This window comes from Cucumis melo, chromosome 1, assembly GCF_025177605.1.
Source record: "Cucumis melo cultivar AY chromosome 1, USDA_Cmelo_AY_1.0, whole genome shotgun sequence".
In the NCBI taxonomy this organism is placed as follows: Eukaryota; Viridiplantae; Streptophyta; class Magnoliopsida; order Cucurbitales; family Cucurbitaceae; genus Cucumis; species Cucumis melo.
Genome location: NC_066857.1, coordinates 33,857,883 through 33,882,663, shown reverse-complemented (window position 1 = coordinate 33,882,663; position 24,781 = coordinate 33,857,883). Strand labels below are relative to the sequence as shown.

The 24,781-nt window shown below is 28.9% G+C and overlaps 4 protein-coding genes and 1 long non-coding RNA gene across 5 annotated transcripts in view; all 5 read left to right on the top strand.

Annotated features, from left to right (window-relative positions):
• Positions 1–2,697, top strand: part of LOC103499985 (uncharacterized) — a 47,444-nt gene extending 44,747 nt beyond the window's left edge. The window contains exons 14-15 of the long non-coding RNA XR_007822583.1: positions 1,720–1,964; positions 2,397–2,697. This is a non-coding gene — a long non-coding RNA (uncharacterized LOC103499985). The remainder of the gene's footprint in view (positions 1–1,719; positions 1,965–2,396) is intronic.
• Positions 2,698–6,223: 3,526 nt separating this feature from the next.
• LOC103499988 (peroxidase 5-like) lies at positions 6,224–7,957 on the top strand. The gene is made up of 2 exons (XM_008463170.2): positions 6,224–6,489; positions 6,924–7,957. Exons 1-2 carry the CDS (start codon positions 6,253–6,255, stop codon positions 7,701–7,703), a joined length of 1,017 nt encoding a protein of 338 aa, XP_008461392.2. The 5' UTR covers positions 6,224–6,252; the 3' UTR covers positions 7,704–7,957.
• Positions 7,958–9,960: 2,003 nt separating this feature from the next.
• LOC103504289 (peroxidase 5-like) lies at positions 9,961–11,702 on the top strand. The gene is made up of 3 exons (XM_051082790.1): positions 9,961–10,200; positions 10,555–10,753; positions 10,882–11,702. The coding sequence occupies exons 1-3, from the start codon at positions 9,961–9,963 to the stop codon at positions 11,460–11,462; spliced, it is 1,020 nt and encodes a 339-aa protein (XP_050938747.1). The 3' UTR covers positions 11,463–11,702.
• A 3,078-nt stretch (positions 11,703–14,780) lies between these two features.
• On the top strand, positions 14,781–16,159 carry LOC107991803 (peroxidase 5-like). The gene is made up of 3 exons (XM_051082787.1): positions 14,781–15,020; positions 15,254–15,452; positions 15,579–16,159. Exons 1-3 carry the CDS (start codon positions 14,781–14,783, stop codon positions 16,157–16,159), a joined length of 1,020 nt encoding a protein of 339 aa, XP_050938744.1.
• A 5,442-nt stretch (positions 16,160–21,601) lies between these two features.
• On the top strand, positions 21,602–23,607 carry LOC103499987 (peroxidase 5-like). Its single transcript, XM_008463169.2, has 3 exons — positions 21,602–21,947; positions 22,096–22,294; positions 22,772–23,607. The coding sequence occupies exons 1-3, from the start codon at positions 21,708–21,710 to the stop codon at positions 23,353–23,355; spliced, it is 1,023 nt and encodes a 340-aa protein (XP_008461391.1). The 5' UTR covers positions 21,602–21,707; the 3' UTR covers positions 23,356–23,607.
• Positions 23,608–24,781: the final 1,174 nt, after the last annotated feature.

The following is a 24,781-nucleotide window of genomic DNA, read 5'->3' as shown; positions in this document are numbered from 1 at the left end:
TGGTATTCTTTGTTTTTGCTTTTCTTTATTTTATTTTGTTAGTTTGTGATTTTTTTTATTGAACAAATGTGGAATTTATTTTATTCTTATATAGTTGCATTTGATGGGGTTCAAATTCTTTTCACCCTCTCTTTGAAACTTTATTGGGTCTGTTTGATTATTCAAAACTTCCCCTTCTTGTTTTGTGTTATTTTTTTTATGTGAAATTATTTTCTTTAGTTCTATTGTGTTATGTCTCTGTTTTTTTATTTTAAATCTCGCTCATTTGGTCATTACATTGAATAAACATGTTATATTTATTTTTTGTTGGAACTGAGTATAGATTTTTTTTAATCTTTTGTTGTGCGATATCTTTTTAGCTTGCTTTTTTGTATTACATTATTATGAAAATTTGAGTTTCTGCTTTTTCTTTTTTGTTCTTTGTTGTACGAGTAACTTAGGTTTATTATTTTTTAGTTTGGTTGAATTTTGTATTATGAATTGTTCTGAAATTTTGAGTTTCTTCTTTTTATTTTTTTGTCATTTGTTATCTCTTTTGGAGACATTTTTTATTTAAGATTGATTATCTTTTAGTTTACATTTTTGCATTGGTGATTGTTGTGAAATTTTGAGTTTTTTTTTGTCCTTTATGAGACATTTTTAATTTAAATTTATTATTTTTTTTAATTAGCTTAATTTCATTTTGATTAGGTGATTGATTTATTATTTTTTAGCTTAATTTCATTTTTATTAGGTGATTGTTTTTAGAAATTTTGAGTTTTTTTTCCCTTGTTTTGGTCTTTTGTGGTGCAATGTTTTTTTGTGAGACACATTTAGTTTAGATTTATTATCTTACCTTGCTTGATTATGGTACATTGTTCTAAAATTTTGAGTTTCTTCTTGTTCTTTTTTTGATCTCTTGTTGTTTGATTATGGTACATTGTTCTAAAATTTTGAGTCTCTTTCTTGTTCTTTTTTTGGTCTCTTTTTGTGTGAGGTATATTTAATTTAGATTTATTATCTTTTAACTTCCTTGTGGTATTATGGATTGTTTTGATATTTTGAGTTCCTTCTTTTGGTTCTTTGTTGGAAGATAGTTTTTCTATTTAGATTTATTATCTTTTAGTTTGCACTTTGCATTATGGATTGTTATAAAATTTTGACTTTTCTTCTTTTTCTTTTTCTAGTCATTTGTTGTGCGATGTCTTCTGGGGAGACATTTTTTTTAGATTTATTCTTTTAGCTTGCAAAGTATTAGAGATTTTTTCCAAATTTGGAGTTTGTTTGGATATTTTTACTTTTGGTATTCTTTGTTTTTTCTTTCAATTTTGTTAGTTTGTGATATTTTTTTTCTTTGATTGAATAAGTGTGAAATTTATTTTCTTCTTTTACGTAGCATCATTTTCTCTATGATGGCTTTTAAACTCTTTTCACCCGATGATCGCTCTTTGAAATTTTATTGTGTCTATTTGATTATCCAAATCTTTCCCTTCTTGTTTTGTGTTGTTTTTTTTAATGTGAAATTCTTTGGTTTAGTTCTATTATTTACGATCTATTGGATTTTTTTCTTTTCATTGTGAGTTTTTGTTTCTTTTATTGTGTGAGTCTTCTATTTTCATTTCTTTTATGTAATCATTTTTGTGCATTTTCATTCTACTCACTGTGTTTAATTTCATTCATATATATTTTTAATATTTTTAATTGTGAATTTTTTTAAATATTTTCATTCTATTGGATTAGGGCTCCACAATAACCATTCCCCAATTTAGGGGTCAATAATGCTAAAGAATCCTCGTCCTCCTTGAACATCCTTCGTGACTAAACTGCACCTATGAAAGAGTGACCATATGAGACTTATTCAACTTCTCCTGCACTTATTGAAGTGATCATACTAATCGATGGAAGAAGACTCATGACTGAGGCTTCGACCCGAAACCTCATTTTTCTGTCATATTCTGACTGTTCCAGTTGGTTTCGTACTGCCCGTGGGTTAACATGTTATAAATTCAGGCTTTTCTCTTTTTAGTAGGGTCTGAATAGACTTTATTCCTTTTAGTAGGCTTCAAATGAAATATGTTTCGAATTCAACTTACAGTCTTATGACGAATTGTTCATTTATTCTTTTCATTCTCTTTTATGAAAAGATGTTTTGATATTGAGTCATCATTCGGCTCGGTTTGGTCTTTTGTTTCTATGTAGGATTTGAAACATAACCATGGATACAATATGTAATTTTCATTGGAGGTCACAACTTCACTTACATATTTTTATTTTAGGCATGTTCAAGCATAATTTGTATTGGCTAAGAATTGGTAGCTTGTGTTTATATTACAAAGGTTACCCTAGAATATTTGTTGTCATTGTCAATATTAATGTGTAGACTTGTGCTCTAAATTGATTTTTTCTTTTCTTATCAGGTACTACAAGAATCTATTGGATCAATAAAGCCACATAGCAATTGATTGAATTAGACTTTCTGTAGACTCCTCAAGCTTGATTATATTGTAATTACCAAGCTTTAGTTACCAATTTGATTGTATTTGTCTCTTTGGAAAACATTCGATAGACTCCTTGTACTACTGTTTTCTACGTTTACGTTAACTGAAACTTCTATATTGTTATTGTAATAAACTATATGTGTTATCAGATTTAAAGAAGCTATAGAAAACATGTATATGGATTATGTGGGAATAAATATATACACCATCCTATACATCACATTGATTCTTGGATACATATTTGAAACTTCGAGAGCTTATAGTTATAGCATAAATTTTCTGATCGTAGTTTTAGAAAAGAAAACATGTGAATATATTGCGTCATATATCTATAGAGTTTTTTTAGACAATTAAATTATTATTTTAAAACTTTAAATTCATTAGACTATGAAGATTTTTTTTTTTTTTTTTTTGTTTATTACTAATAACCACAATAGCAATAAAGAGTATATTAGTTAAAGCGATGATTTATTTGTTAAACTATATCTATGGTTTGCACATCTATAGTTTTCATTCATTCATTTTAATTTATGTTTTTGGGTTAATTAGTAATTTAACATAATATCTTTAATTTTAATTTAAGTTTTTGAGTTAATAGTAATTTAGTTTAAAAAGTTTTGTGACTTTAACATAATATCTGTTCAAACATGTTCAATGTTATTTTTCCTTAATTGATAATATTAGTTTTCATTGGTCTCCTTTTTTTTTTTTTTTTTTATTAAGATTGTGGAGGTTTTAGTAGAGAGAAAATAATTGGAGTTAATAATTTTTACACAAAAGATTTATAGTACCCATCCTTTAATGTAGCGGATTAAAATTGATGCATAAAATAAATTATTCTTAAGGAGAAATTAAATTATTCATCCTTGAGATTTAACTAATAAAATTATAAGTCTCAAGTAATGTTTATTTAGTAACAATAATTTAATAATTTTGGTTAAAGTTTAAAAGTTAATACATAATTTTTCTTAAATCTTATATATTAAAGATCGTAAAAAATTGCAAAATTGACAAAATATTTATCTATAGAAAAATCAATAATAATGAAATTTTGTTTTTTGAGTGGTTTTTTTTAGGAGGGTAAATAATTTTTTTTTATAATTATTTTTTTAAAGAACTATGTTCACACGAGATTTTCAGAGAAATTTGATTTGTGGAGTTGAACTTGTCTCGATGTTGTATTTACGTTGATTTGATGCGATGTATTTATGTCGAACTTGTCTTTGAAGAAAGCTTGTATCTTCTTGTAACTTCAATCTTCGAGGGTAATTCTCTGGACCTTCTATTAAAAAATTTTCCTTTTTACAAATGAAGTGAACTCCTCTATTTATAGAGTTTCATGGTGGGTTTTATGGACTTAGTCTGTTTGGTCCATGGACCATATTTAATTTTGGTTTAAACTAAACTTATTTTTGGGTTAGCATAAGTAAATAATATTTAATTCAACCAAAATAATTAATTTGATCCAGCTATCATAATAAAGACACATGACACATTAAAATTGTCCAATTTGTCTTTAAATTTAATTTGGGACACATGCCAATTTTTAGTTAATTCCAAATACAATTATTTTAGTAAATTACATAACAATTTGTAATTGGTTCTAAAATTTCTTATTAAACAAACTTCTAAATTCTTTTTTGCAATTTCTTCATTTTTCTTTCAATATATTTTTTTTTATCAACATGTAAGTAGAATCCAAATTTTTTTTGACGTTCCTATGGTCTTTTTCTCTTAATTTTTTTTTGTTTGTTTTTCATGAAAGAATCGGTAGGTATTGATAAAAAATAATTAATTTTAAGATTTATTGAAAGTTAAGAGATTAAATTTTAAGATTAAAAGGAGTATAACTCTATTGATATAATATTTATATTATCTCCAAGCTAGAGGTTCAATTTCTCCATTCCACCGAAGTTTTGATATTTCAAAAGATATATAGAATCGACCTCAAAATATAGGTGATAAAACAATATTTTAACCTATATTTATAATTAATTTGAAGTTGACATCATCAATTGAGAGAGTCTACATATGATGTATTTTTTTCCTCCTTAGAATCTAAATATTGACCATTTCTTTTACGACATTTTTTTTATTAAGAAAATCTCGAGGGTCAAATAGTTCTTATTGTTTTTCTGGACTAATTCATAATGGATTTGGATTATACTTTTTTTTTTTTTAAAATAAATATATTTTAACGAGTATTGGGATTCAACCATCAAATTAATTAATTATATTAAAAGAAGTTTAACGGGTAAACTAGTTATTAATTAATTTAATAAAAGTACTTTTTCAATTAGGTTGATTTTCAATCTCAATAAACAAGTCTTTTAATATTTTCATGTATTCTGTAATTTTAAATGTTTTTTTGAAGAGAAACGACATAAGTTGGAAGCTTAGGACTTCCGATAGAAACCTAAGACGACCAAACCTAGCACAGAAAATTTATTAAAAAAGAGGTAGAGAAAAGCTTGAGAGCTAATTACAAAAGGCGTTGAGATTTAAAGCAATTGTTGCAGCCGAACTTTTTTTGTTGATTTTAAATGTTGATTAGTTCCAAACATTTTTTGTTTTCATTTGTGTTCGGTGATATATCTTTTGAAAGATGATTAGGGTGCTAAGGAGTTTTGTTTACTTAGTGAAGATGTTTGAGTGCATTCCTAATTCTTCGTATGTTTTTTTTTTAAATAAAAAAATTAGATTGGCTTGAAAAATTTAACTAATAGTCCAACTTTCCAAATTTACTTCTCATCTAAAAATATATATAGTTAGGAAAGGATCAAACACAACTTAAAGAATATTCATTGTTAGCACTAATGGGTATACCTCATATGTATTTTTTACGGCTCAAAACATCAGCCTTAGGACCAAAATGAGTCGAGGAAGGAAAAGTGCTTAGCCTCACGAAAGTTAAGGTTGACCCTGACCGAACACGAAATAGAGCACAACTCTTGGTCCAATGAGATGAGAACCATTCTAAAGCTACTCCAAAAGCCTATATATTTTCAACACTATTTTTCTTATAAAGAATATCTAAGCCTCGACACAATAATATTTTAAACATATATTATATTTCAAAATTGTGATTAAAGTAGAAATCCTTTATAATTTCAGATAAAAATTTCGAAACAAAAAAACGTATCTATACCTTAATGTACCACTACTAATAAAATATATGAAACAAATTTAATATCACATTGTTCAAAAACATAGTAACGACTACAAGAATAATTTCCTAAAAGTTCGTAACCAAGATAAAATTTCTTATAATTCCAAACCAAAAAAGAACAAACCCTAGCTAATAATTTAATTATGTTAATATAATAGAATTTAAAATAAAAAATTCTCATTGTTTTTTTTCTTCCCTTTTTTAAAGCTTGTAAATTCAAACCACCCCTTTGAAAAAAGAGGTTGGGAAACAACATACTCAACATGCAACTATATGACATTTCCCTCTCAAAATATACCTACTACAAACAAATACAACTACTTTATTTAAATACCCCATTAGGGGTTTGTTCTCCCTTTTTCCTATAGTCAAATAATTAATAATTAACCTCCATACTGTTTTTAAATATATGATTAGAGAACAGATCAAACTTTAGAAAACTTCATAAATTGACAGCTTTTAATACACGGTTTCGTTTTACATAAGAAATATATTAAACCAACCCTCTGCCTCTATAAATACCATAATCATAATCGTCTCTTCTAATTAATCCAATAACTCAAAAAAAAAAAAAAAAACATTTTTCTCTCCTTCAAAACATTATCAATGGCATCTTCTTCTCAAAAGTTCGAACTTCTCTCAAATCTATTCTCTAATTGCATCATCTTCTTCTTCCTCTTTCACTCCACTTTGGCTTCTACAACCCTAAAAGTAGGGTTTTATAAATCATCTTGTCCTCGTGCTGAAACCATTATCAAGAATGCTGTAAACCAAGCCATCTCTCAAAACCCCGGCATCGCTGCGGGTCTTATTCGAATGCACTTCCATGATTGTTTCGTTAGAGTAAGTTTCGAAAGCTTTTTTAGACTTTTATTGTGTATGTTTTTTTTTTCAAACGAGTTGAATACAATTCATGGAAGTTCAATTTGATTTCTAACTTCTTAAGTGTCAGTTTTTTCTTGTGTCGAATAAAATATTTGATAAGGGTATACTATTGATTTTGGTGTGTTCAAAATAAGTATTATGTTTAGTAGTAGATTTTGAATTTTAGGAGTTATTAAAAGAATGTATAGTAATATATATTTATAAAGAAAAAGATAGGGTTATACTCAAATAATTATTATTAGTTAATATTCTAATAGAATAAATGAACTTTAAAAGTCTAAATAGAATAAATGAGGAAAATATTTCATACTTAGATCCCTTTAATACTACATTTCTCTCTCATAATTAGTATCAATTTAACATTTAATTTTTCTTAATATGCCATTATTTAGGGCTGCGAAGGTTCTGTGTTGCTGCAGTCCACACCCAACAACCCATCAGAGAGAGAACATAGAGCAAACTTCCCGAGCTTACGAGGTTTCGAGGTTATCGACGAAGCCAAGGCCAAAATCGAGGCTATTTGCCCGAACACTGTTTCTTGCGCCGACATTCTCGCCTTCGCTGCCCGGGACAGTGCATACAGAGTTGGAGGAATCAACTATGCAGTACCAGCCGGTCGTCGTGATGGTCGCATCTCAATAAAGGAAGAAGCAAACAGTCTCCCTGGTCCCTCGTTCAACGCCGAGCAGCTCACAGAGAGCTTCGCCAAGCGCGGTTTCTCATCAGAGGAGATGGTGACTCTTTCTGGTGCGCACTCCATTGGAGTAGCTCATTGCCCTACCTTCTCCAATAGACTTTATTCCTTCAACACAACTCATCCACAAGACCCTTCCATGGACCCTTTATATGCTGCATACTTGAAGACCAAATGCCCACCCCCGAGTGGCAATAACGGCGATGGAAGCGAGGAACCAACAGCGGCGCTCGAGTTCTTCTCTCCATATCGTTTGGATAATTGGTACTATATCGAGTTGAAAAACCACCGTGGGCTGCTGAGCTCCGATCAAACATTGTTGAGTAGCTCTTCCACTAAAGAAATGGTGTTGCATAATGCTAAGCATGGCCATCAATGGGCTGCTAAATTTGGAAAGGCAATGGTTAAAATGGGTTTCCTTGATGTTCTAACAGGATCACAGGGTGAGATTAGACGCCACTGCAGCTTTGTTAATTGAGATTTGGGAGATGATTTAGTCTTAATCATCTGATTCATCTTCAGCAAAAGAACAACTTTTGCTGTTTCTTCAAAAAGAAGGGTTTAATTGCTTTGTTCAAATTCATTTATTTGTTTATTATTATTATTATTTATGTTGAAGTAATTCTGAAATTGTATATTTCTCGGTTTATTATTTATTATTGTAACTCATTTATTGTTTGTAATGCTTTTTCATGAAGTTATTTTTATAAAAAGGTAGTACTTTGATTGCATTAACTCATCTTTATGTGTCAGCCCTTCACTCACAATTAGTTACAATAGTACTAAACAAGAATTAGAATATTTTAAATAATAAATAAAAAGAATTTAGAATACACAATTTAATCGAGATAACACAAAACAAAAGCAAGTGATGCTTATGACGAGACATTATTAACTATTTATATATATATAATAATGGTAGAAATGAGAGATCAAACCTCTAATTTTTAGGAAAAATGTCATTCCAATTATTATTGATCATATGAGCTAAGTTTACCGACTTAAGACAAGATTTAATTTGTTTGCTCTCGTTAGATCGAGAAGTTTTTATGACTTAAATTATATGTGGCTATAAAATAATCACCCCTAACCATAAATCAACAATGAATTAATTGACAACATTGGTGGCTATAAAAGAGAAAGTACCTCAATTGTATGTTCCATGGTTATTAGGAGGTTTGCATATTTTTGAATCCAATATCCAATGTTAATGATTATTGTGAGCTAGCCATTTACAATCCATGAAATCGTTAGGGGAGAAGATAGTCACGATATCTATACATGATGAGACACAAAATCGAAACTCTTTTGTATTATGATACATCTATCATTACTTTAAATTGGAAGACTTTTAATTTCTCAAGCTTGTTCATTAACTGTATTTTCACTTTTTGAGTTCTTTCTTTTGCTTTTACGAACCTTCTTGTATATTCATCTATTGGCAATGCATTGCTTTAGAATAGGCCCAGTAGGATTTTAGCTATCAAATAACCTAAAACTAATGAACGCATAATATAAAAATGATACAACATTAATATTAAATATACCAAATTGCTATTATCACATTAATCTTAATACTCTTAACTAGGGAGGGGGGAGAGAGCGAAAGAGAAAAGACCAAAAAAACAACCTAAAGAAGCTATAAAACAATAAGTGTTAGAAAGATATATAATATGCCTTATTCAAAGCATGAAATTCACATTAAAATTATGAATAAGTTAGTAGTTAGCATAAAAATATCTAACAAATATATATAGATTTCAAAAGTTCAATATTACATATAAAAAAATAGTTTAGTAGTTGACAACTTGACATGCATAAGCGTCTGTGACTTTATCTTCTTTTTTCTCTTCCATTTTTTTAGTATAATATTCCATATACTTTGGTCTTTGAAACATAGTAATACACATTATTTTATTTATATGCATTAATAAATCTCTTTTCCCACGTTGTTTAACTAATCAAATTTCAACACCCAACTATTTCAAAATGAATATAGTTGATAATATAATTATAATAAAGAAAACTATTTCAAATGATAAAATTAGGCACCGATAATAGAAGTTTATTAGTGTTAACCATATGAAATTGCTACATTTTATAATTATTTTGATCCAATTTTCTATATTTGAAAAAAAATCCTACGAATAATAATCAATCTAATATATGTATGGTTAGTTCAAAAGATGAGTTTGGTATGCAATTGAAATTTTGCTGTTAAAACATTTAATCTTCCCCTTAATATAACGACCATATTGAAATTTTGTTTGCATATTTTAATATTCTATCATTCTTTCATTGATCTAATTATGTTCTAATTAAGCACTAGTCATGTTAATTAATAATCTCTCTTAGGAAATAGCTACGAAAGGAGATGTTACTTTATATTTGTTCATACAAATATATATTTTTAATGTCTCTATATAAAATGTATACTCTAATAATTCTTGGTTCAAGCAGCCTCTAGCAATACATCTTTTGCTAAGTAAACTTATTTTAAAATTCCCACTAGGTTTTGTTTTTCCTTAAATTACAAAGATGACAAATAATATGTAAAAGTTCAAACTTAGACAACTTCATATTACTTTAGCCACCTTTTTGATTTCATCAACACAACATATCCTCAAGCTATAAATATGCATCATCAACGCCCCTAATTTCTTCATCAAAATTACCAAACAAAATTGATAACATCATTGCCTAAAAACATCCCTCTTATTTGGCTCTTCTTTACAATGGCTAATTCTTCTCCTTGCCATAAGTTATTCCAAGCACTTTTCTCCAAGCTCTTATGCATCATCTTCTTCTTTTCCCTATCTACTTTTGCTTCTACAAGCCTTAGAGTAGGTTTCTATAGTTCATCTTGTCCTGATGCTGAGGCCATTGTTGAAGATGCGGTAGACAAAGCCGTCTCTAGAAACCCCGGCATCGCTGCAGGTCTCATTAGAATGCACTTCCACGACTGCTTTGTTAGGGTACGTTCGTTTCACGCAAAGTTTTTTCGTTTGGTAAAAACCTTATAAATAATAATAATACTATATGATAAAAATGAATTCTTGTAATTTAATATTACTTTTAGTCTAAAACACATGCGTTTGGCAAAAAACTTTGAATTTAGATATCCATCTTTGCACTTCTATCATGAATTCACTTAAAAGTTTCTTAAAGCATTACGACTAAATAAACACCACTGTGATATTGAGGATGAAACTTCTAATTTTAGCAAATATTATATATATTTTTTTTGCTTTCTTGAACCCATCCAAATAATATAAGGGAAAATAAAAAATTGATTTGTATGTCTCTCTTTTGTTTTGTAATTTTTACAGGGATGCGATGCTTCTGTTCTTCTAGAATCTACTCCTGGAAATCCATCTGAGAAATATCATGCTGCAAACTTTCCAACCTTACGAGGTTTCGAGGTTATTGATGAAGCCAAGGCGAAAATTGAGGCTGTTTGTCCCAACACTGTGTCATGCGCCGACATTCTTGCCTTCGCCGCCCGCGATAGCGCCAACAAAGTTGGAGGTACTGTTTGATTAAACCATCACTAATTAAACTCAAAAGCTTGAACTTTGATACATTACAATAGTTTTTTTTTGGAAAATTGATACGTTACAATAGATTTAAATCTTCTCTACTCATATCTGTACCAGGTATTAACTATGCCGTGCCAGCTGGCCGACGTGATGGATACATCTCGAGAAAGGAAGATGCTAGCGCTCTTCCTGGTTTTACTTTCCATGCCGAGAGGCTGGCTAGTGAGTTTGGAAAACGAGGGCTGTCAGTGGAGGAGATGGTGACTCTTTCCGGTGCCCATTCCATAGGAATAGCTCATTGCCCTACCTTTGTTGGCAGGCTATATTCCTTCAATACAACTCATGCACAAGACCCTTCCTTGGACCCTTCATATGCTGATTACTTGAAGAGCAAATGCCCACCGCCAAGTAGCTCTGGCGATGACGGGAGTCAGCGGCCAGACGTGGATCTTGATTTTTCAACCCCGCATCATTTGGATAACAGTTACTACATCGAGCTAACGAACCACCGTGGGCTGCTGATTTCCGATCAGACATTGTTGAGCAGTTCATTGACTTCAAAAATGGTGTTGAGATATGCCCATCATGGGTCCAAATGGGAAACCAAGTTTGCGAAGGCAATGGTTAAAATGGGCAAAATTGATGTCCTCACAGGATCCAAGGGAGAGATCAGACGGCATTGCAGCTTTGTGAATTGATTTCGAAGCTTTCTTTGGGGATCACTTGTTTAATCTGTAAGGAAAAAAGAACTTTGGTCTGTGTGTTTTATATATGTTAAAATGTTATTGTTTTGTTCAAATTTATTGATATTTTTTCATTGTTTTACTCAATAAGTGTATACTTTCTCTCTTTATTTATGCATCGTTGGAATTTTGTTGTTGTCATATATGAAGCTCTTCGAAATTCCTTATCTAATAAATGATACTTTAATTTGTTTGAATAATGGCTTATGATATTTTGTTTAGAAATAGATATATTTTTTTTTTGTCAATATGTACACTTAAGTATCACAACTTGCATGGACACATTTTTAGTACTCTCATCATCCCCTCTATATATATTCAATATGCACCACCATACAAAGTTGATTGATACAAAAAAGACTAGAGATAAGCCCAATGAAAAAAAGAGTTATCTATTATTGATACATACCAAAATAATACCTTGAATATTTGTTCTCGTAAAGTTTTACAAGATGTCTTAAACTTTAGCTTAATTAGTAGTACTCTTATATTTGCGTTATCTATGATTTCGTTCAAGATTAAAGATTAGTATACTCTATAAATTCTCTAAAATACATTTGAATTTGCAATTTGGTATTCTAATAAGTGAATGTAAATATAGTCAATACATTATTTCGTGAACCATGCAAATTAGAATTTTCTTGATTCTCTGGCGTTTATGTTTTTTCTTTCTAGCTTTTTTCTTTTTCTTTTTGTTTGTTTATCTTTGATTGTCAACTTAATGAATAGTAAAAAATTCATATCCGAATTGAATCCAACAATGACAAGAGGTTGATCATAGATGTTGAGAGAGAAGAAAATAAGAAAGGGAATAATACATGGTGAGGGATATTCTTGATGGTGTGTGTCAGATCTTTATTATTGAGTATTCCATGAAATGAAATCTTTACTTTTAAGTAGTATTAGCGATTAAGTTGGATTAATATCAAGTATCATTATTATAGTTTTTGCTTCATCAAATTTTGTATAAAGCCTCCAACGTAAGGTATTTGTTGACTCAGAAAAAAGGTCGAGTTCATATACTCTAAATAATGAAAGAATAAATTAGGTCTTCTGATTTTTCTGACGTTAGATCTTTAAGATGACACTTCTTTAAGTTTACCATTCTTGAATCATATTCCATTTTTTGTCGTTTTAGACTTCATATGCTCATAAACTATAACAATTTTATCTTTATTTGATTTTTCAAGAGTGGGATCCTCAACTGCTGAATTATTTTATAAGAGAAGTTTCACTTTTTATTTGGAACTAAAGGGAAATTTATCTTAATAAAGAGAATTAAGTTTGACTTATGTATACAATTTCTATTGAGTTTGAATTATCTTAACTAAAGAACAATTTAATTTGTGTAAGAAGAGATTATTACTTAAAATTTGGAAAATACATATTATGATTATAAATATAGGTGGATTGATGAACTCGTGAAAGTATAAGCGGTGATTCTATATATACGTAGATAAAAAGAATAGTGGAGAATAATAGTAATTATGAGATACTATAAATGATGTGCTAAATTTAATTTAATATTTTAGGAAATTGCATGAGATGATAAAAAAAATTCAGAAAAAATAGTCCAAAGCACCTCTTTTTTGCACATTGCGAATATGACAAATATTAGGTTATCAAACGGCTATCAAAGGGTTATTTACTCTTAAATTTGGTTTTTTTTTGCAAATTTGAAAATATAGTGACATGGACTCTATTATCATAATTTTGCAAATATCCCATAATGTTTTAATCATAAAAATTTATTAAATTTATGAGATTGAAAAGAAACCCAACTTCAAAGGAATAAATTTAAAGAAAACTTTTTGATGCAAATACAACATGATTTTTAAATTTTATTATTAATTTATATACAATAAAATAATAATTTTTGAACATTTGATAGGGTAGTTAAAAATATAGTAATTAAAATAAAATATTTATGTATATATAGTAAAATTAAAAAAATTTACAAATATAGCAAAATTTGTCAAGTCTATCGCCGATAGACCATGTTACAGATATTAGTCTATCACTAATAAACAATATGAGTCTATCAGCCATACATATTTATCATTAATAGATTTAGGTATATTTTGTAACTTTATAAAAATATTTTTATATACTTAATTATTATTTTTAAAATTGCCACCAATTATAATTTCCTGTATATTGTAACAACATCAAAAAAAAAAAAAAAAGACCGACAAAAGTTAAATTGTATATAAGTTAGATACATAACCAAAGGAAAAATGATGGACTAATTTGTTTCCTCCTCCCATGTAGATTTCGGAACTGTTAGATATTAATGGGCTGTGAGTAATCGTATATGAGCGATTGTGTGTTGGACCTAATTCTCTATCAACTTCGGTCATTGAAACTTAGTAATGCACATTATTTTATTAATATGCATTAATATATAATCTCTTTTACCACGTTTTTAAACTAACCAAATTTCAACATCCTGACTATTTCAAAATGAATATTTCTTTTATAGAAAAAAACATACAAGAAAACTATTTCAAATGAAAATTTTAGGTTACGATAATAAGAACTTAGGAAGATTATCGATGTTGATTATTGATAAAATATGAAATTTTGTAATAATGTTGATTCACTTTACTATATATTTGAAAACAAACATTAATAATAAAATAATCAATCTAATATATATGATTAGTTCAAAAGAGAGTTTGGTATATGCAATTGAAATTTTGTTGTTTAAAACATTTAATCTTCCCCTTAATAACGACCATACTGAAAATTTGTTTGCATATTTTAAATATTATTCCATCATTCTTTCATACATCTAATTATGTTCTAATTATGTTCTAATTAAGCACGAGTTATATTAATTAATAATCTCTCTTAGGAAAGAGATACGAAAGGATATGTTATTTTATATATATATTTGTTCATGCAAATACATATTTTTAATGTCTCTATATACAATCAAGCAGCCCCGAGCAATCCATTTTTTGCTAAGTAAACTTATTTTAAAATCCCCACTAGGGTTTTGTTTTTCCTTAATAAGTCAATAATTATATCTCTATAAATTCCCCCTCCCATTCGTTATATATAATATAATATATAAAAGTTCAAACTTAGACAACTTCATATTACTTTAGCCACCTTTTTGATTTCATCATCATTTTTCAACACAACATGGATATCCTCAAGCTATAAATATGTATCATCAACACCCCTAATTTCTTCATCAAAATTACCAAACAAAATTAATAACACCATTTGCCTAAAAACATCCCTCTTATTTGGCTCTTCTTTACAATGGCTAATTCTTCTTCTTCCCATAAGTTATTCCAAGCACTTTTCTCCAAGCTCTTATGCATCATCTTCTTCTTTTCCCTATCTACTTTTGCTTCTACAAGCCTTAGAGTAGGTTTCTATAGTTCATCTTGTCCTGATGCTGAGGCCATTGTTGAAGATGCGGTAGACAAAGCCGTCTCTAGAAACCCCGGCATCGCTGCAGGTCTCATTAGAATGCACTTCCACGACTGCTTTGTTAGGGTAAGTTTCATTTTGAAGTTTTTTTGTTTGATAAAAACCTTATAAGTAATAATGAAAACTGTATGAAAAAATGAATTTTAACTTTTAGAACTACATAGAGACTGCATTTTTCACCTTTTTTCGTTCCAGAAGGACTAAAAATTCTTGTAATTTAACCTTACTTTTAGTATATCACGCATGGGAAAATAAAAAATTGATTTGTATGTCTCTCTTTTGTTTTGTAATTTTTACAGGGATGCGATGCTTCTGTGCTTCTAGAATCTACTCCTGGAAATCCATCTGAGAAATATCATGCTGCAAACTTTCCAACCTTACGAGGTTTCGAGGTTATTGATGAAGCCAAGGCGAAAATTGAGAGTGTTTGTCCCAACACTGTGTCATGCGCCGACGTTCTTGCCTTCGCCGCTCGTGATAGCGCCAACAAAGTTGGAGGTACTGTTTGATTAAACCATCACTAGTTAAACTCAGAAGCTTGAGCTTTGATACATTACGATAGTTTTTTTGGAAAATTGATACATTACGATAGATTTAAATCTTCTCTACTCATATCTGTACCAGGTATTAATTATGCCGTGCCAGCTGGTCGACGTGATGGATACATCTCAAGAAAGGAAGATGCTAGCGCTCTTCCTGGTTTTACTTTCCATGCCGAGAAGCTGGCTAGTGAGTTTGGAAAACGAGGGCTGTCAGTGGAGGAGATGGTGACTCTTTCCGGTGCTCATTCCATAGGAATAGCTCATTGCCCTACCTTTGTTGGCAGGCTATATTCCTTCAATACAACTCATGCACAAGACCCTTCCTTGGACCCTTCATATGCTGATTACTTGAAGAGCAAATGCCCACCGCCAAGTAGCTCTGGCGATGACGGGAGTCAGCAGCCAGACGTGGATCTTGATTTTTCAACCCCGCATCATTTGGATAACAGTTACTACATCGAGCTAACGAACCACCGTGGGCTACTGATTTCCGATCAGACATTGTTGAGCAGTTCATTGACTTCAAAAATGGTGTTGGGATATGCCCATCATGGGTCCAAATGGGAAACCAAGTTTGCGAAGGCAATGGTTAAAATGGGCAAAATTGATGTCCTCACAGGATCCAAGGGAGAGATCAGACGCCATTGCAGCTTTGTAAATTGATTTCGAAGCTTCCTTGGGGATCACTTGTTTAATCTGCAAGGAAAGAAGAACTTTGGTGTGTTTGTTTTACATATATATGTTAAACTGTTATTATGTTCAAATTTATTAATTTTTTTTTCATTATTGTTTAACTCAATAAGTGTGTATACTTTTCTCTCTTTATTTATGCATTGTTAGATTTTTTTTTTGTTGATGTCGTATGAAACTCTTGCTAATTCCTTTTCTAATGAATGATATTTTAATTTGTTTGAATAATGCTATGAATATTTGTTCTCGTAAAGTTTTGAATGACTAAGTATACAAGATGTCTTAAAGTTTAGCTTAAGTTGTATTATTCTGTTTTGTCGAGGAAACAAGTGAGGATCAGTATAGCAAATCGGAGAATCCAAGGGCTCCTTCTGTACTATACTCTTCTTTTTCATTAAGAGTAGTTGAGTGTTACACGGTAAATGTATCATAAAAGGCTAGAGAAAAGCCCTAAATACAACCCTATTAATTTACGAAAGCTGAAAAGTTTAAGGAAATTGTAGTAGGCTTAATTTATGTCCACTAGCCCACAGCCCATTAATTTATGAAAGCTTAAGTTGTATTCTTATATTTGTGTTATTTATATGATTTCAGCTCAAGGTTAAGAGAGAAGAGTCTACTTTATGAGTTCCCTAAAACACATTTGAATATGCAATTTGATATTCTACTAAGTGAACGTAAATATAGTCGATATACTATTAGGTGAACCATACAAATCCAATGACGATAATTTCTTATATTAATTGAATAGTGAAAAATCATATCCAAATCCAACAACGACAAGAGGTAATTGATTATAGATGTTGAGAGAGGAAAATAAAAAAGAGTATTCCGAAATCTTGATCGAGTTCATTCACTGTATAAATAAAAAAAGAATAACTTACGTATTTTGATTTTTCTAATGTGGAACTTTAAGATATCTTATGTCATTTTTTTGAGTTTACCATTCTCGAATCAACAAATTCCAATTTTTGTCTATTTAAACTTCATCAGTTTAGAAATTATATTAAATTACATGAATTCCATCTCAAAACGAATTAACAACGAGAGAATTAATCATTTTATCTTTATTTAAAAGTAGGATCTATCAACAGTAAACTTATATTTTATAAGAGAAAGTTTCACTTTTTTTATTTGGTAACAAAGTAAAATTTATTTTATTATGGGAAGTTCACTCATGTATACAATTTCTATTGAGTTTGAATAATCTTAACTAAAGAACAATTTAATTTGTGTAAGGAGAGATTACCACTTGTACTTCTATGAGTCATTCATCCACCTATACTTATACAATCATAAGTGATTATGAGATACTATAAATGATGTGCTAAACTTAATTTAATGTTTTAATAAAAAGAAATCTCACTTCAAAGCAATAAATATAAAGAAATTTTTTTGATGCAATACAATTTGATTTTTAACTTTATTAATATATGATTTATATACAATAAAATAATAATTCTTGGACATTTGATTTAATGAGTAAACATTTTCAAAGCTAGGACAAAGTCTCATAATTGGGTTAAATAGGAAGGGCCAAACATAGCTCAAGAGCCTTAATGTATTGTAAGACTTCTGTCTAAATCTTTCTTCAATATTAATTATTCAAATATTTTAAAACATATAGGTATATTTTAGATATTCATGAAAGATGTAATATTAAAATGTATCAAATATATATTTGTAATGAAGAAGAATTTGTATGGATAACGATAAAATCGAAACTATTTATGAAGTATAGCAAAAAAAAAAACTTAAATAAATTATGAAAAAATTAATAGATTTTGTTATATTTTGTAGATAGGTAGCTTCAAAATAATCGACCATAACTAGTAAGGATTGTTTGTTAATGAATAGGACAATGGAGTATTAAACAAATCATGCAAATTAATTTTATTTTTTATTTTTTATTTTTTATTTTTGACAAAATATTAGAAAATATGGTGGTTCCATATATTGGAAAATTGAAAAGAGTTTATACCCCTAAATTAAATGACAATTACCCTTCAACTAAACAACTAATGATGTACTTTTCTTAGGCAAATTGACAATGGTAATTTTTTTTTTTCTTTTTTGTTCTAGATGTGATTTTCTGGGATTTAGAATGTGTTCAAATGGATATTTAAATTTTTTCAAATGATATTTTCATAAAAGTTGTATCTTTTTACAAACAGCTTAGAAACAATCTTTTAGAAAATCCAAAATAAGTTGCGGTTTTATAAAAGAAAACAAATAAATCCAAAATTTAGAAAATTGAAAAATGTTTTTTTAGTGTAATTTCATGCTATTGAAAAATAATCAAAATATTCTTGTTTGCTCATTGCTTATTGCCGTCGATGAAACTACGATCTACTGTTGTCGAGACCTTCAATGATACTAGCAACCACCAATGAGTATTTATGGAAATATATTTATAAGTGATAGTTTCGGATTATTGTCTTTAAAAACTACGATTAGTGACAATAACGTAGATGATCATGGATATCTATAAAAAAGATATAAAGTCTTATAATTTTGAAAAATAAAATAAATTAATGAACATATTATACTTTTTGAATAGGGAAAAAGGTTTATAATTTTTTTTTTTTTAATTTTATCAATTTCCTCATTCTATGATAGGGGTCTACTTCCCTCATTTTCATCAACTTGATGTAGAATGGATGGAATTATTTTTGCCATGTTAGGTTGCAATGATATTTCTGTCAGCTTCTTTTTTGACATCAAAATTTTCTTTATTATGTTAGAGTGAATTTGGTTTAATAGTGATTGGGATGACCTAAAATGGAGGATTTGTTCCCTATCTTTGTGAACAAAAGAAAATTACTTTATTATTATTATTATTATTATTATTATTATTATTATTATTATTATTATTATTATTATTATTATTATTATTAGTTATAATATAACCACCATATGTACTATATAATTCTTGAATAGACGCCATGGTCTCACATAAGCCTTCCTTGGTTTTATTTGCCTCACATAATGCCTAGGCCACCAATAAAGTTTAATTATAAAACAATAACAATAAATTACTAACCATACTTAGGAAAGTACCGATCTCCTAATTATTTATTTCTTTTGAATTAAAAGTTTTCTTTTTCTTTTTTTATAGAAAAAACATGTCGGGTTGTAAGAGTTATTTTATTTTTCTAAATATGTAATAGAACATTGAATTAATTATTGCTTGTTGTTGCACCAATTGGTTTTTTTGAAAGCTTTTATTAAGTACAAACTTCATCGAAAATTTGAATTCGAGATTCCATCCCTCAAAAGCATACATATGTCAATTAAGTTAGGTTATTTATTTTTTAACTTTGCAAAATTAACTTAACCATGATTGGCTTAATTATTATTCTTTTTTACATTTTTAACTTTCAATTAAATGTTAAATTGAGTAACGGAATGTTTTAGTTGTATTCTGAATTTTTAGATTCAACAAAATCTACTTTTTTTGCAACTACCCTAAATTACAAAAATGATCCCTATAGAATATTTTAGAGCTATCGTTGTAATCATATCTTCAAACTTTTAATTGTAAAGAGTGAGTAACCAAATTTATACAAATGTTAAAAAATAACCCTCAAATTTATAATAGTCATAGAAATTGAATTTGGAAATGATAATCTTTTTATTACAATCCAAATAATAAAAATTAAGTCTTTAAATTTTGACACAATTGTTACAATTTCTATGAATTAATGAAGTAATTTTAAAGGTTACACTCAATAAATTTCAGAGCTCACTTCTTTTGTGACCGGAAATGTGAGAGTATAATTACAACTGCAACTTTATTTACAATCCTCTGCTATACAACTAATAACTAGTAATGATAAAAGTTGGTAACTTTTATATTTAGGCTAATAAAAATAATCTAGATCGAAGAGTTCAAATTGGATTGTTGTGCTTATGGACAATGATCACTTGGATAATCATACTATATTCTCAAACCAAAAAAATTAAACTTATTATTACAATTAAAAATTCATCAACTTGAAAATGTTTATAATAATTAACAATTTTACAATAATTTTTATAATTGTGGTCTTTTAATTAAAATATTCTCGAGCTTGTGCCCTAAAAAATGATTATTTTTCATTCAAACGACTTAAATTAATATTGTTTTCATGCAAATCTTTGACTATTTTATTCTCTCTCTTTTTTTTTTCTCTAAACAGCCTACTTGGTCTCCATGCAGCCCAAGGTATTTCTCTTACTTTTAATTAAGGGTTAATATTAATCTCCCACTAGGCCTTGTTTTTCATAGTCAACAGTTAAACCCATTAACCCCTACTTAAATATTGTAAAAACATTATTGTGAGGAAATTTCATTTCTTCCATGTTTGATGTTTAATTCTATCAACATTTCTTTGTCGTCTTTTGGGGGTTTAACTTATAGATTCTTTTTATTGCTTTTTTAGGGTTGAATAATTCAAATCTTAATTTTTTTGGTTGAGAGTACAGGCATAAATACCAGTATGAACTACTATTTATGTTTGAGAGGATAACTATATATATCTATATGCATATGAGATAATATATAGTTTTAAATTCCAAATTATACAAAATACTTTGAACTTTAGAGTTGACTTCAAATAATGCACTCAAACGGTCAAAAGTTTCATTTATATATGTATTGTTGGTAAATTAATTAATTCTATCACATATATATGTCTTCTAATACAAATTGTTTGGAACAAATTCTAAGTTATCTTGAGTCTGAAAAAATAAACAATGACGTTTAACAGTAAAAATCAAACTCTTAAAAACTACCGATCACAATCCAAAATTTGAAAAATTTTCTAGGCGTAATACAATATGATATATATACTTTTCTTTATTTATTTATTTATATATATATATATATATATATATATAATTTTTTAAGGAAAAATATTTATAATTGTAACAAAAATTTTAAAATCTATTAATGTGATAGATACTAATAAACACGAATAAAATAATTCTACAAAGATAAAGATCGGAAATTATTTAAAAAAATATTTAAAAATATAACAAAATGTATATTAGAAGTTTGTTAGCATCTATCAAGAAATATTTTGGTCTTATAAATTTTAATTATTTTTCAAAAGATTAATAAAGAGAGATGTAATTGGTAGGTATACCGAAACATCTTAACTAAGTTAACATAATAACATCTTTCTATCATCATCATCATGTTAATAAAGAGAGATTCATCGCAATGTAATTTTTAATTAATCATTCAATGTAATTTTTAATTAATCCTTCAAAGTTAGGAAATTTCACAACTCGTACAATTGTACTATCATTATTATGCTTTTAACAACTTTCAATACACGGTTTCTTTTTCAAAAAGTGAATTAAAAAAATCCCATTTGCTTGAGAGCCCATAGACAACTATAAATATACCCTAACATTCACCTTCTTCTCAAACCCAACAAAAGAAAAAAAAAACAACAAATTTAAAATACAACACACCTTCAAAACCTTCTCTTCAAATTTCTAAAACCCTCTTCTTTTCTTCTCTTTGGCTTCAATGGCTTCTTCTTCTTCTTCTTCTTCTCAAAAGTTCAAAATTTTTTCAAAGCATTCCACCATCATCTTCTTCCTCTATCTCTTCACTTTTGCTTCTGCAACCCTAAAAGTGGGCTTTTATCGTTCATCTTGTCCCAATGCTGAGGCTATTGTTAAGAAAGTTGTAAACAAAGCCATCTCTCTAAACCCCGGTGCGGCAGCCGGCCTCATCCGATTGCACTTCCATGATTGTTTTATCAGGGTACGTCTCGAAGTTTACTTAAAACGCTTTAGTATTTAAAAAGATAAAAAAGGTTGTGTGCATCCTGAGTTGCATTCAATTGCAATGACGTGACATCGTAAGCTTTGATTTCTTTTCTAAGTCTCTCATTCTTCGCATTTAAATTTAGGGTTGTGAAGGTTCTGTGCTGTTGAAATCCACTCCTGGACATCCAGCTGAGAGAGATCATCCTTCGAACTTTCCAAGTTTACAAGGTTTCGAGATTATTGATGAAGCTAAGACGTATCTTGAGGCTGCTTGTCCCAACACCGTGTCTTGCGCTGACATCCTTGCCTTTGCTGCTCGTGATAGCGCTCGTAAAGTTGGAGGTATATCATTATTTGATATAATCAACTGATAATTTGTTAATTTTTTAGTTTTTGAAAAGTGTGTTCAGCACACGAAAGTATTTTTTTAACAAAAATAAAAAAATATATCACCAGACAGTTGGTAATAAAAAAAAGAAGGAAATGATAGATGAGAGTGCGTAGCGTGTGGATACACTTTAATTTTTTAAATCTCATTATTTAATATGGCCTTGTTAATCATTAATTTTATCTATTTTTGTACTTCATATTTTAAACATATTTTTCTAAATTTCCATTAATATCTTTAACATTATCATTTATATTTCTTTCGCATGTTCATAAATTTAACGTGAAAACAAAGAATAAATATCGATACTTTCCTTATATCATAAAAAGTTCAATAAAACACATGAAGTAAATGAAAAAAGAAAATAAGAAAATAAGAAAAGAAAAACACATTATTTAGATTAAATTTTATATTAAGACTATTGTTCGCAGGCATTAACTATGCAGTACCAGCTGGTCGTCGTGATGGACGCATCTCAATTAAAGAAGAGGCCAGTCGTCTTCCTTCTCCCACCTTCAACATTGAACAACTCACCCAAAATTTTGCAGAGCGAGGGTTATCAAAGACAGATATGGTAACTCTTTCTGGTGCCCACTCGATCGGAGCAGCTCGATGCGTTACCTTCTCCAAGAGGCTTTATTCCTTCAACACAACCCACAATCAAGACCCTTCCATGAACCCAAAATACGTAGCTTACTTGAAGACCAAATGCCCTCCACCAACTAGCAACGTTGGAGGCCAAAATGCTCAGCCGCTTGAGGTGGCCCTCGACTTTACCACCCCGAATCGTCTAGACAAACAATACTACGTTGGCTTGACTAAGCATGAAGGACTATTGAGCTCTGATCAAATATTGTTGAGTAGCCCTTCCACATCAAAATTAGTGTTGGCTTATGCAAAGTATGGCTCGATATGGGCCTCCAATTTTGGGAAATCTATGGTTAAAATGGGTTCCATCGGTGTCCTCACTGGATCACAGGGCGAGATTAGGCGTCATTGTAGCTTTGTGAACTGATATAAGTACTTTTTTAATTATTGTTTGTGTTTTGTGAATTATTTCTTGTTTTTCTTTTTTGTTTGTTTGAATTTAATGTTATATTCTATGTATGTTTAAATTTTAATTTAGCTAGTTTGAGAGAGTGGACGTTTTCTTGTTTTTGGTTTATTCCTGTTGTAATTCTTTTATGCATGTATTCATGATTTTGTGGTTGAATAATATGTATTTTTGTTGATAAACATTATATTTATCTTTATTTGATGACTATTATATTGTGCTCGTAGGTTTGGACATTTTCAAATACAATTAAAAGAAAACTATTTGCGTATATATAGCAAAATCTATTAAATTGATCTCCATAACATAAAGTTTCAATTTGTTTTTTTTTTTTCAATTCATAACGATTTTTCAATATTATATTTAAAAATAGAGATATTTTTAAATATAGAGACATGATCTGTAATAAAATTCTATTGATGATAAGACATTGATATTAGTGTTCTACAATGTCTATAGTTCAAAAACCATTTTAGTATTTAATTTATGAAGTTGTCTATACCTATAGTTTATTAATTTCTGTGGGCTAAGACGACGATGCTAAATAAAAATAGAAAACTTAATATTTTTAAAAATCTTTTGTTAAAAGGAGCCAGTCCAAATAAAGATTTTTTTTGAAGGTTAAAATAAAGATTTGAGTCAACTAAATTAAGATTCACTAAATTAAATATGCAGAGCAAAATTTGAAATATTAGCTCAAAATGATTTTCTAATATTTTTTTTATTAAAATAAAAGACTATTATTGGATGGGTAAAACTTCTAAAAAAATATTTATCAGAATAGACATTTTATTTGATTGTACATAAATAATTTGATAGATTACTTAATTCTTTGTAGTTTTCTTTCATAAACAATAGTAATGACAAATAATAGTACGTCCTAAGCCATAGCTTTATGCAACGATAGATAGATAGATTGATTTATTTTTTGGTTATTAACATTTTCTCAAAGTGATTATTAAAAATAATTAGGAAACACAAACAACTTCACTAACTTGATTTCAAAAAGCTACAATCCTTTACAGTACTCAATATATATGTTGGTGTTAGTGCTCTCACTAGAAGAAATCTGGTCTTTAATGTCGGGTGGAAAAAATGAAAAATAAGCTTTAATGTCGGTTTTCAAAAGGCGGATGTTTAATGTCGGTTTTAAACCGACATTAAAGCTTTATCTTTAATGTCGGTTTAAAACCGACATTAAACATCATGTTTTTTAGAACCGACATTAAAGGTCTTTTTATTTTATTTTTTATTTTTTTAATTTTGTAAAAAGTTGAATTTTTCTCTCTCTTACTTTACTCTTTTCTCCTTTCTTCTCTACCAAACCCTACAAAGGTTTTCTCTCAACATTTCTTCCCTTTCTTGCTTTCTCAATCTCATCACTTTC